A 13972-nucleotide genomic window follows, 5' to 3' on the forward strand; every position below is an offset into this window, starting at 1 on the left:
ATATTTATATTTATACTTTATATGCATTCATTATTATATTGCACTATTTTTAACTTATTAATGTTTATATTTATACTTTTTATATATACATCTCTTTGCTGGTTTTTAACGGTTGCCAAGCAACGAAATGCTTTGTTTTCTGTGCGATGATAATAAAAGAAAGTCTAAAGTCTATTTAACAAGTAGACAAATGATTTGAATGCGAGTAAAGAATGAGGTTCAGTTTCACACGTCATGGTTTCCTGAGACACGACACTTTCAGCTCAATTTATATCTCGGTAGTAAACAGTTCAGCTTCCACATCAGCAGAGAAAGTGCCGACATGTTGCTCAGCAGCTGGTGTTTCAGTTGAAGCTCGTCCTCGTTCCCAGAGGATCTCACTCTCTTTGACGTATAGAATATGAAGTTCAGAGAACCAGGGACATATGGACATAAACATGCTTCTGTACCAGAAGAAGATCAAGTTCCTTTGTTCATGTTTCATGATGTGATCAAAGTGTGTCACGTCAGACAAACGAAGGTGTTTAGTTACGAGCTATAAACAAGAAATGGTTGGATATAGTTGTTCATACTTATGAAATGACATAAAACAAGTAATTAAATGAATACAACTAATAATAATTAACACCCAAAAAGAATGCATGACATGTGCATTAAGAAGAACAGTTTTTAGCCAGTGAACTAGAAAAGGAGCATTAAATAATAAAACTATTCTTCTCTCTGCTCTTTTCTTACTCAGACATCTTGATCAGTGGAAAATAGTTTGATTACAGTTGAAAATTGTTGAAAATGGTTTAATTACAGTTGAAAATAGTGTGTTTACAGTTGAAAATTGTTTAATTACAGTTGAAAATTGTTTGATTACAGTTGAAAATTGTTGAAAATGGTTTAATTACAGTTGAAAATAGTTTGTTTACAGTTGAAAATTGTTTAATTACAGTTGAAAATTGTTTGATTACAGTTGAAAATTGTTTGATTACAGTTGAAAATTGTTGAAAATGGTTTAATTACAGTTGAAAATAGTTTGATTAAAGTTGAAAATTGTTTGATTACAGATGAAAATTGTTTGATTACAGTTGAAAATTGTTGAAAATGGTTTAATTACAGTTGAAAATAGTTTGATTAAAGTTGAAAATTGTTTAATTACAGTTGAAAATTGTTTAATTACAGTTGAAAATTGTTTGATTACAGTTGAAAATTGTTGAAAATGGTTTAATTACAGTTGAAAATAGTTTGATTAAAGTTGAAAATTGTTTGATTACAGATGAAAATTGTTTTATTAACGTTGAAAATAGTTTGATTAAAGTTGAAAATAGTTTGATTACAGATGCAAATTGTTTGATTACAGATGCAAATTGTTTGATTAAAGTTGAAAATAGTTTGATTACAGATGCAAATTGTTTGATTAAAGTTGAAAATAGTTTGTTTACAGTTGAAAATTGTTTAATTACAGTTAACAATTGTTTGATTACAGATGAAAATTGTTTGATTTACGTTGAAAATTGTTTGATTAAAGTTGAAAATTGTTTGAATACATTTGAAAAATGGTTTAATTACAGTTGAAAATTGTTGAAAATGGTTTAATTACAGTTGAAAATAGTTTGATTAAAGTTGAAAATTGTTTGATTACAGATGAAAATTGTTTGAATACAGTTGAAAAATGGTTTAATTACAGTTGAAAATTGTTGAAAATGGTTTAATTACAGTTGAAAATAGTTTGATTAAAGTTGAAAATTGTTTGATTACAGATGAAAATTGTTTTATTAATGTTGAAAATTGTTTGATTAAAGTTGAAAATTGTTTGATTAAAGTTGAAAATAGTTTGATTACAGATGCAAATTGTTTGATTAAAGTTGAAAATAGTTTGATTACAGATGCAAATTGTTTGATTAAAGTTGAAAATAGTTTGTTTACAGTTGAAAATTGTTTGATTACAGTTGAAAATTGTTGAAAATGGTTTAATTACAGTTGAAAATAGTTTGATTAAAGTTGAAAATTGTTTGATTACAGATGAAAATTGTTTTATTAACGTTGAAAATTGTTTGATTAAAGTTGAAAATAGTTTGATTACAGAATCAAATTGTTTGATTAAAGTTGAAAATAGTTTGATTACAGATGCAAATTGTTTGATTAAAGTTGAAAATAGTTTGTTTACAGTTGAAAATTGTTTAATTACAGTTAACAATTGTTTGATTACAGATGAAAATTGTTTGATTAACGTTGAAAATTGTTTGATTAAAGTTGAAAATTGTTTGAATACATTTGAAAAATGGTTTAATTACAGTTGAAAATTGTTGAAAATGGTTTAATTACAGTTGAAAATAGTTTGATTAAAGTTGAAAATTGTTTGATTACAGATGAAAATTGTTTTATTAACGTTGAAAATTGTTTGATTAAAGTTGAAAATTGTTTGATTAAAGTTGAAAATAGTTTGATTACAGATGCAAATTGTTTGATTAAAGTTGAAAATAGTTTGATTACAGATGCAAATTGTTTGATTAAAGTTGAAAATAGTTTGTTTACAGTTGAAAATTGTTTAATTACAGTTAAAAATTGTTTGATTACAGATGAAAATTGTTTGATTAACGTTGAAAATTGTTTGATTAAAGTTGAAAATTGTTTGATTAAAGTTGAAAATAGTTTGATTACAGATGCAAATTGTTTGATTATAGTTGAAAAATGGTTTAATTACAGTTGAAAATTGTTTGATTAACGTTGAAAATTGTTTGATTAAAATTGAAAATAGTTTGATTACAGTTGAAAATTGTTTGATTACAGTTGACATTTTTTTAATTAAAGTTTCAAATTGTTTAAGTACAGTTTCAAATAGTTTGATTAAAGTTGAAATCTGTTTAATTACAGTTAAAAATTGTCTGATTACAGTTAAAAATTGTTTAATTACAGTTGAAAATAGTTTGAATACAGTTGAAAATAGTTTGATTAAAGTTAAAAATGGTTTGCTTACAGTTGAAAATATTTTGTTTACAGTTGAAAATAGTTTGTTTACAGTTGAAAATTGTTTAATTACAGTTGAAAATAGTTTGAATCCAGTTGAAAATTGTTTGATTTCAGTTGAAAATTGTTCCATTATAGTTTATAATTGTTCCATTATTGTTGAAAGTTGTTTTAATAGAGCTAAAAACTTTTAGTAAAGTTGAAAATTAAAAAAAATAAATAAAGGAAAAAAACAACAATAAAAATAAAACATTTAGTTCGAAATGCACAAAGTAGGAACAAAATAAGCAGTTGATATTGTATCTCGTAGAAAACCTATGATAGATTTTTAGACTTAATCAACCCTTTGGTGAACAATGTCACTATTACATACATGCAGTATATTGAAAACCTCTTGGCTATGAATCCAAACAGGTGGACAAGAATTCATGTTTGTGAAAACAGAGGTAACCCTGAATCATCATACACTCTTGAGATCTCTAATAATTGTCCATTATCAACTGATTCACGCGGCTGTCATGGTTTTTGCAGTGGTAAGATGTCCAACGATTTGCATTTGATGAAGATGAAGACCAAGAAACAAGTAGTAAACATTAAAATGAACATTCATTTTTGTTTATAACTCTAAAAAGGAACGGATTACTCTGAAAATAATCCAAACCTTTAGTCGACATAAGGGTGAACTTAATCTTTAAGATACCTATGATTTTGACCCTTAGGTTGTCAACAATGGTCCCCCTTTTTGGATTGAATACAATATGATGAACTCTAGGATGCATCACACAACTATATTTCTTCACAGCCAGAGAGGTAACAAAAATCAAGAGATTACTCGTATTAAACAACCTTTCTAGGAAATATCGCTGCTGCAGGATGTCTTTGGATGCTTCCGTCATCTCATATCTTTGCCGCTACTTCTGCCCGTTTCCTGAGTGTCTTGTTATTCAGTCGCAGAGGCGAGAAGGTCGACAGACACAACCGTAAAAGAGAATGAAGGAGGAGCGAGGATCCAGATGGTGACCCTTACTGGATGCTGCGGCGCTTTGTAATGAGGAACTTGTGTGTTGTCCTTTCCCGCCCGCTTCAATTACGTGGAGGACACTCGAGCAGTTTGTCCTTGATGCCTTTTTCCTTATCTCACCTGCTGCCTTGCTCACCTATTGTTTCACCGGTTTGATTTTTTTGTCCCGTCGCCCTGAACGACTCGGAAACCTTTCGGGATGAGGCATTTCTCCATTTTGTGTTTTTCTCTATTCTCTGTTTTGTATGCATTTGACACCAGATGTCTGCATACACCCTTTTTACTCTCAATGTCTGAAATGTTCATTTAGGACTAAAAAAAAAAAGACATAAAAAGACAGATAAGCAAGAGAATCGAGGCTTGTCCTTGCTTATCATTCCCAGATGCCTGAAGGCGACCAAGAACCAGGAGAATCACAGCTGTAGCAGTAAGACCCTCCTAGTCCAAGACTCTTGGTTGATATTTTGCTTTGTAAATGAAACACCTGCGAACATAACATTCTCCTCATCAGGATGCAGGAGAAAGAGCCAGTCGAGACGGAGACAATGAGGATGGAGGACAAAAGACGCAGAGAGAGACGAAGGTATTCTCCGAACGCCGGTCTTTGAAATATGCCGGTAACTCATTCCAGCGAAATCTCCTTCGCTTGTAATTGTCTCTCGTGACACAAATTAAAAGGAGGCTGATGCGTTCTGTGACCATGATAAATTCAGGGAAACCATTATCCCAACGACTGCCGGTACTAACTAATGATTACATGCCGGCGATAGAAGCACTTTCATATTTGGCTTTCCATGTCGCTGTTCTCGCGGACCCCTGAAGATTTCATGGTTGTTCGGCTGCAGTGGCTCATTGGGAGGTGAGTAAAGTTTTCTTCAGCGAGCCGAGGTAACTTAGCTGCTCTTTCTCAAAGTCATACACACATATGACGAGCAATGTCAGTGTTGGACTGTTTGCATCCTTCAAAAGAACCTCGAGAAAAGTAGTAAAAAGGCAAATGGTTTTGAAATGTAAGACATCAATTCAACTAACAAAGGGTCGAGTGACCAAACGTGTGGAAAAGGATCTAAAATGTACCTTAGAAGGTACTGTTTATGAGACAAAACTCAAGTGTGTGTTAACCAAAGTAACTGTAAGTAGTTGAGTAATATGTAAAGGTTATTTGTAAAGCGCCTTTCTAGACCAGGGTCACAAAGCGCTTAAACAATCAAAAACAATACACAGTTAAAATATATATTTTAAAAGGTCAAGACAACATAAGACAAACACAGTAGTTCCAAAAAATCAGGGAAAAGCCTGTACAGATAAAAATGTCCAAAGCTTAGGAGCAACAGTCTGGAAGGATTTCTCTCCTCTGGTCCTGAAGCGTGTTCAGGAACCATCAGTAGATTCTGATCCACAGACCTCAGAGCCCGAGCTGGGGTGTAAGGCTGGATCAGATCACTGACGTAAGGAGGAGCCTGACCATGAATAGATCTGAAAGTAAGAACTAGATATTTTTTTTAATTTATCCTGAAAGAAACTGGCAGCCAGTGAAGAGTTTTAAGGATCGGAGAAATGTGAGTTCTTCTACTAGAGCGAGTCAGAATTCTCGCTGCAGAGTTTTGTATCAACTGCACGTGAGACAACTCCTTCTTGTTCAGACATGAAACAAACTGTTACAATAGTTTAAACGAGAAGATACAAATGCATGGATTACAAGCTCCAGATCGTGTTGTGACATCATTTTTCTAAGACAACCGTGAGTACTGTGTAGAAAACGCAGGGATCAGAAGTACAAAATGCATCATGTGTTAAAGACATGTAGGAAAGTAAAACACTTTCCAATAGATCTATCACAAGAACAAGAGTCACTATATGTGACTCACTTTCTGGATGGAATGTACGGGAGAGGATTCAAACTATTGATTACAAAATCTGACAAGAATAAAGACTGTTAGTGTAAGGTTGAGAGACTACATCATTAGATGGATAATTAGAAACAGGCTGTTTTACACCGACATAATTGATCATTTGCCAGACTTAATCATTTACTCTGATCAATCAGAGATGACTGATGTTACACAAGTCAAAGGACATGAGACAAATTGATAACTTCAGAAGACGGGACTGAAAAATGATTTAAAGAAATGATGTGAAAAGTTCATATAATCAATTTATGGATACATATCAATTTAATAAAAAGTAAGTTAATTACAAATGCATACTGTTACAATACATATGATAAGATACCATTGGTTTGCCAGTAAAAATGCATAAAAGAAGATAAAAAACTTGGAAAACTAAAAGAGCTGAAATTGAGTATAAAATATGCAACAACAAACTGAATGAAATAACAAGGCAGGCAACATAGAAGTGCTTCAGACGATGTCTGCAAACTAGTTGCAGTAACATCAAAGACGATTTTAGATACAATTTATTATAGAAATGAAATAAAAAGCCAAACAAATACCTAATTATGGATCTATTAGGAAGAAGAATTGGAGATAAACAAGAAATAAGGGAGGACTTTAATGAGTACCCGGTAAACATTAGACAAAATAAAGAAGAGGACAAACAGAAAACTAGTTGAAAAGGCAGGCAAATATAACCAGGGGACAAGATGAATATCAATATAAAAACCATAGACTTCATCTGCGAGCGCTTTATATACAATACATATGCAATCTGTCATTACAAACAGAAACACTTCCAGCAACATCCTCTCCCTTCATAATAAACATGGTGGTACGCTTGTACTGATTGTTGTTTCTTCCACACAGTGTAGAAATGATGGGTAGTGACTTCCAAACTAATACAACTTCTTCTTCGTCATATCTATAGACAGACAGACAGACAGACAGACAGACAGACAGACAGACAGACAGATAGATGATAGATGATAGATGATAGTTAGATAGATAGATGATAGATGATAGATGATAGATGATAGATAGATAGATAGATAGATAGATAGATAGATAGATAGATAGATAGATAGATAGATAGATAGATAGATAGATAGATAGATAGATAGATAGATAGATAGATAGATAGATAGATAGATAGATAGATAGATAGATAGATAGACAGACAGATAGACAGATAGATGATAGATGATAGATGATAGATGATAGATGATAGATAGATAGATAGATAGATAGATAGATAGATAGATAGATAGATAGATAGATAGATAGATAGATAGATAGATAGATAGATAGATAGATAGATAGATAGATAGATAGATAGATAGATAGATAGATAGATAGATGGATGATAGATAGATAGATAGATAGATAGATAGATAGATAGATAGATAGATAGATAGATAGATAGATAGATAGATAGATAGATAGATAGATAGATAGATAGATAGATAGACAGATAGACAGATAGATGATAGATGATAGATGATTGATAGATAGATAGATAGATAGATAGATAGATAGATAGATAGATAGATAGATAGATAGATAGATAGATAGATAGATAGATAGATAGATAGATAGATAGATAGATAGATAGATAGACAGACAGACAGACAGACAGACAGACAGACAGACAGACAGACAGACAGACAGACAGACAGACAGACAGACAAACAGAATTGTAATTGTATTGGCTGAAGGAAATCAACCTGCATCCTCTCATGGATAAATCTCAGATAAATCTGTGTGTAAAACTCTGTAAATATTTGAGCAAATGATTTGTCATCTAAAGCTGAAGAATGTTTGAATATGTTCATGTTCATGCTCAGGCATAAAGTATAAAACCGAGGCCAAAAGTGACAGTAGAATCAGGAGAGTGTCATCCAACTGAACAGTTTTCATCATGCTGCTCTCGGCGGCTCTTTTCACCGAGACTTTACAGAAGTAAATAAAGCAGCTTGGGAAATACTCCTGCTTTGCATAATTTCCATATTTCATCAGCTCGCTAAAATATCAATAAATCGTCGTGTGACTGTCGAGCTGCCAAAATGTCGACGCGGGAAGAGAGAAGTGCTTCGTCTCGGATGTAATGAACAGCTATAAAGTGATTTGATGATTCTTTGTCTCTGCTCAGGGAACACAGAGGCCTCCATGTTGGAGTCTGTGATGGCAGGTAAAATGAAATCAACGTGTATTTCCGAGCACGAATAGACTAAATTAAATAGTAATTGTTATGTATCCTCTGAAAATTGTTCCATGAAATGAAGTAAACATCTATATAATTAAACTTTTGTTAAGCTGTACAGAATCTACAGCTGGCTTTCTCATTGCATAGCAGCACCTCAGAGCTACAGAGAAAACACACAAATTACACCAATTAACAAAAAGTTAATATTTAACTTTTCTTTTTTAATTACAGCAAGACAGATGTGTTTAAGATGTTTGTACAATAAAGTGCGTACACAGAGAAAGTAATCTAGCAACCACTGACAGAAGAAAACCACTCTTGTATTTGCTCCCAAACCTGGTTTATATCTGGTTTTTGATTCAATCAGGATAAAAAAAAGTGTTTTTTTTTCTGGATACCAGATTCTATTTTCCATCTCATTGTTACAATATTCACCGACCACAGAGAACAGAGACTTTGTGTTTGTAATTGGACTTATTTGGTCCAATTTCATCAACCTGCTGAGGATGGAGTGGGAGTGTGGAGGCAGCCAAGCAGCATATCAGCTGGGGATCAAAACTGCATTTTGTGTTAGTTTTGAAGTCCAAAGGCAATGGGTGGAGAGTTTAAAAAATGCTAGTGTACTCAATATTTTTAATGTGAAAGAGACTCCAAACTGAGTCTAACTAATCAACAGAAGTAGACGTGAAATAGCTGGAGATCAGGAAGTCCTGCCTCTCAAGATCATACAAAAGTAGATTAAAAAAAAAAAAAAAACTATTTTTTTTCTTCTTCTGCATAATTTATCTTCTGTTTATACCTACTAGAATTTTGTGGAGGGAGAAAGCATCGTCCAGATTTGTAAACTTTTTGTCTGACACCTTTCAATTTTTCAGTTCATTTTTTCATGTTTACATTTTCATTTTTACCGCTGGCGTTCGCACATCTGCAGAAGCCCAGCAGTGGAGCTGCTAATACCGCCGATATGGAGGAGCGCAGTAATAGAATATTACTGCACAACAGCAGATTGCGTGACTGTGTGTACGCGGTGATATCGCTGGAGATAGATAACAAAAGCAATCTGTTTCTGGATCTTGTAATTTAAAGCGCTCGTCATCCCCAAAGCTCATCTCCCGTCTCATTGTGACCAGAATTAGACAAGAGAAGCACCTATTTTCTGTGTGTGTGTGTGTGTGTGTGTGTAGCATGTAGTTCTACATGAGTACATCCCTATAATCCCTGGTGAGAGAACTCATCTCTCCTCAACACAAGGCAAATCTTATCCATCTTATCATACATTACCATCGCCGCCAACACGTTCAGCTTTTATTTGCCCTGTATGGTTTGCCTTCATTCCGCACCGTTTAGCGTATCCAACTGTCGAAAATGACTTATCGATTTTTGGCTCCCCTATTTCTCCTTCCTGTCCCGCTTCAATTTGTTCACCTGTTACTCCGGGATGCCTTTGCCACACCATCTCTGGAGAAAGCAGCGCTCAACGTATCTTTACCTGGTGGTTTAATGAAGATGCATGTTGACAGTGACAGCAGGATGATTAATGGATACACTCCTGCGTAATCATTTGCATTTTAGACTGTGGTAGGCAGGGAAAGCTGAATATGACGATAAATAAATAAGTCTTAACATTAGGGAATGTTTTGTGTTTCAGTTCAGGACAATGACAATATTTTGTGAGATTATTCCATGATTTGTTGTGTCTTATTTTTTGTCTTATGGTGTCTGAGTTAGTTTTTTTGTGATAAATCCACAAAGTGCTATAAATTCATGAAAGCTCCACAAAAAAAATCAAACAGAGATAATGAAACTTTTATGATGAAGGCCTTGTGAAATGGAAGTTTACCTCTTTACCAAGAGTTGTTTTCTGAGGCTTGAAAGTACCAACAGGTGTCGTGGGACTCACCTTGACACTCATGTCAGGCTCTAGTATCGATATAATTGAGAGGGTCGGGACTTTCTTTAACTCTGGTAAGAGGCAACGACCTGGGGTGTGCCTGCTTATACAGTTTCTTAACTAGGATCGCCCCAGCAGAGTACAGGTTGATGTGTTGTAATTGATAAAGACATGTCTCTAGTTCAACACTGCAGAAAACTGACCAGAAACTGTTTCCTTCAACTTAGAAAAATCTCTAAACCTAGGAAAATGTTGTCACAACATGATCTGAAGCTTATAATCCATGCGTTTGTGTCTTCTCACCTGGACTATTGCAACAGTTTGTTTTCATGTCTGAACAACCTGCAGTTGATTCAGAACTATGCAGCGAGAATTCTGACCCGCTCTAGTAGAAGAACTCACATTTCTCCGATCCTTAAAACTCTTCACTGGCTTCCAGTTTCTTTCAGGATCAACTTTAAAATTCTGGTTCTTACTTTCAGAGCTATTCATGGTCAGACTCATCCATACATCAGTGATCTGATCCAGCCTTACACCCCAGCTCGGGCTCTGAGGTCTGTGGATCAGAATCTACTGATGGTTCCTGAACACACTTCAGGACCAGAGGAGAGAAATCCTTCCAGACTGTTGCTCCTAAGCTTTGGAACGATCTTCCTCTCCCTCTGTGTTTGATGATCTACTGACTCCTTCAAGAAACATCTTAAGACATTTTTATTTGTTCAGGCTTTTCCTTGATTTTCTGGAACTCCTGTTGTGTTCTCAGTTTTATCTTGCCCTTTAAAATATATACTTTATTGAATATTGTTTTGATTGTTTAAGCGCTTTGTGACCCTGGTCTGGAAAAGCGCTCTACAAATAAAAATGACTTACTTACTTACTTACTTACTAACCTAAGGTTGTTGTTTGGGTTAAACTGCTTTTTGCCGCTCCACGCCAATAGAGTCTATTACTATTATTTCAGGAGTTACTAGAATAAGTTCTGGAAGTAGCCTTTCTGGTGACTTAACTACTATGTTAGACGCCAAGGCTTGTTTACATATATTAAAAAAAACACCCTGTTACAGTGTGTTCAAAAGTGCCTTAGCTGAAGTTTGATTTTCTTTTTCTGTCTCGGAACAGTGGACCAGCGCTGAGCTCATTGAAGGGTCTTTGTATGTTAATGGGAGTTTGCTCAACCAGAGTCTGGTCTGTTTCAGATTTCTTTTCAGTTTGGTTTGGATTCTGACACCGTTTTGCTATTTATTTGATATAGTAAAAAAAATATTCATGGTACTGACCAACATTATTGGTCACATTTCAGAGAAAATGCTGTCAAATCTATGTAGCATTGTCACATATCTACAAAATAAGGTTTACCTCGTCATTTCAAGACAGAATTTAGGCATTTCTGATGACTTTTATCATAATATACACAATAACTTTTGTTGTTTCGGATGCATTACCTTGGTTGGTGTCGAAAATGTTCACATTCTTGGTGAACTTGGAGCTCTGGTTGCCTCCTCCCTGCCTTAGTCCTCCGAGCAGACATAAGCGTCCCGCCGGGTCCCAGATCACTCCGGCGTATGAACGTCTGCAGGACATGGTGGGTAACGTCGACCAGGAGCGCGTCTCCGTGTCGAACATCTCGAAGATCTTGAGCGGGCGCTTGCACTGGCGGCCTCCTGTGGGACGGCAATACAGAGCCTTATGTGAAGAGCAGAGTGACTGCTGCAATTATGAGACATTTTTTAAACATAAAAATGAAGATCATTGAAAAAAGGAAAAGTGATACAACATTTTGACCATTAAAAAACTAAATCAATAATAATTCCTTGGCTTCTGCCATCCCATCATTCATCTGGCGATTAGGCTTCCTTCACCTTAACCTCGTCATGTGCATTCTCCTCTTTTCTTCATGTTGACTATATTGATGAAGCTCATATATTATATAATAATAATACATTGGTCTTCATAAGATAGTTGATGGATCCAAGCAAAGACAAGGAAAAAACTGCACAGACTCAAGGTTGTAGCAGTGGTTGAGTACATTTACTTTTCATAGGGATCAACACAGTACATTTATCTTAATCATATTTTAATAAATGTGTATGTCACATTTGTGTAAGTGAGATGTTTTGTTTCTATGTTTATGTAGTCATTTTGGATTATGCACATGAAAAGTTCTTGGTTTTTCACAGCAAGGAATTATTTAATATTTGAGATCTCTAAGCATAATGGGTGTCATGAGTGGAATTGTTATTCAAAACGATTCCTAAACCTTTTCGAAAACAACTGAAAGGAAATATGTTATCTTCCTGCTGGTGTTAGTTTGTAAAGAATGTAGCTCAAGAAAGTTCAGTTTTAATGAGATTTCCACAACTCTTTGGAGAAGTGCTGACTAAGAAGTCATTAGACTTTGGCAGGGTTCAGCATCCACATGTGGATTCTAGTATAAAGCGGTGTCCTTTTTTTTTGTTGAGACCATTATATAGCACTCTCTACTCTATAATCTATTACTCGGAAGAGCTTTTCTATTGAAACTTCAAATCAAGTGTCGGTTCAAACTACTGGCCTCTAAAATATAGGATGTTGTTTCATGAAGCTACTCATAAAGACATTAGAGAATACCATCGATTCACTAAAATACTTCTATATGGCTTTATCACTTCTTGGTGTGAGTTTAAGGTAGTTTTTTTATTTTTTTATTTTACTGTATGTTGTGTTTGTCTTTTACTTGGTAGACAAAATGCTCTCTAATACTACCATGCATACCTGGAGCTTTTAATCCATGCGTTTGTTTCTTCTCGTCTGTACTATTTTAACAGTTTGTTTTCATGTCTTAACAAGAAGGAGCTGTCTCACCTGCAGTTGATTCAGAACTCTGCAGCGAGAATTCTAACCCGCTCAAGTAGAAGAACTCACATTTCTCTGATCCTTAAAACTCTTTACTGGCTTCCAGTTTCTTTCAGGATCAACTTTAAAATTCTGGTTTTACTTTCAGAGCTATTCATGGTCAGGCCCCTCCTTACATCAGTGATCTGATCCAGCCTTACACCCCAGCTCGGGCTCTGAGGTCTGTGGATCAGAATCTACTTATGGTTCCTCACACACGGCTCAGGACCAGAGGAGAGAAATATTTTCAGGCTGTTGCTCCTAAGCTTTGGAACGATCTTCCTCTCTCTTTGCGCTTGATGGATCTACTGACTCCTTTAAGAAACATCTTAAGACGTTTCTATTTGTTCAGGCTTTTCCTTGATTTTCTGGAACTCCTGTTGTGTTATCAGTTTTATCTTGACCTTTAAAATATATACTTTATTGAATATTGTTTTGATTGTTTGAGCGCTTTGTGACCCTGGTCTGGAAAAGCGCTATATAAATAAAAATGACTTACTTACTTACTTACCTGCAACATAGAGCTTGTTGTCCAACAGGTATGAATTGACATCATATCGTGGGGTCGGCATGGAAGGAAGCAGCGCCCACACGTCTTTTCGGAGGTCGTACTGCTGCAGGATGTTTCGAGGAAGTAGATCAGCTCCCATCCCCCCAACCGCTAAAGCCCGGTTGTCTGTGGTCAAACAACACAAGTCAAGACTGAATAATAAGTTTTACACATGAAGTACAAGAAGGATAAATAATCGGGTGGAAGAGGGAAATTAAAAATGAGGAAAGGTGTGAAAGAGGTTTAAATTAATTACCAGCAGGAAGAAGCTTCAGGGATCCAACACCAGACTTTATCAATTCACGGTGTGTTTAACATCCAGAAGTTTCCAAAACAATTTGTATTCATTCAGGGGTGAAGTGAAAGTCATTATCTAAAGTTCATCGTCTGATATATTATCAGGAGATACGTCGTCCAGAATCAATAGATATGTCATCATTTTGTCAATGAGGTGTCTGACTATCCATTTGAAAATCCAATATTCGTTTTCATTTGGCTTCATCGACATTACAGTCACTGCAGCATTGCATTCACTCAAATAGTTTGGGGAGGAAACTGTACGCACAGGAGTGAAGATCGAAGTTTC

General features: G+C 35.0%; 1 protein-coding gene across 3 annotated transcripts in view; it reads right to left on the reverse strand.

Moving 5' to 3' along the window:
- The window catches only part of klhdc8a (kelch domain containing 8A), a 41176-nt gene that overhangs the window by 2610 nt on the left and 24594 nt on the right, over positions 1 to 13972 (reverse strand). For all 3 annotated transcript variants that reach the window (XM_087800466.1, XM_087800464.1, XM_087800465.1), the window contains 2 exons: positions 13348 to 13512; positions 11408 to 11626 (listed from right to left, as the gene is read on the reverse strand). In XM_087800466.1, coding sequence (XP_087656592.1) covers positions 11408 to 11626; positions 13348 to 13512 — 384 coding nt within the window. The remainder of the gene's footprint in view (positions 1 to 11407; positions 11627 to 13347; positions 13513 to 13972) is intronic.

This window comes from Callionymus lyra, chromosome 10 (genome assembly GCF_982586985.1).
Source record: "Callionymus lyra chromosome 10, fCalLyr1.hap1.1, whole genome shotgun sequence".
Lineage (NCBI taxonomy): Eukaryota > Metazoa > Chordata > Actinopteri > Syngnathiformes > Callionymidae > Callionymus > Callionymus lyra.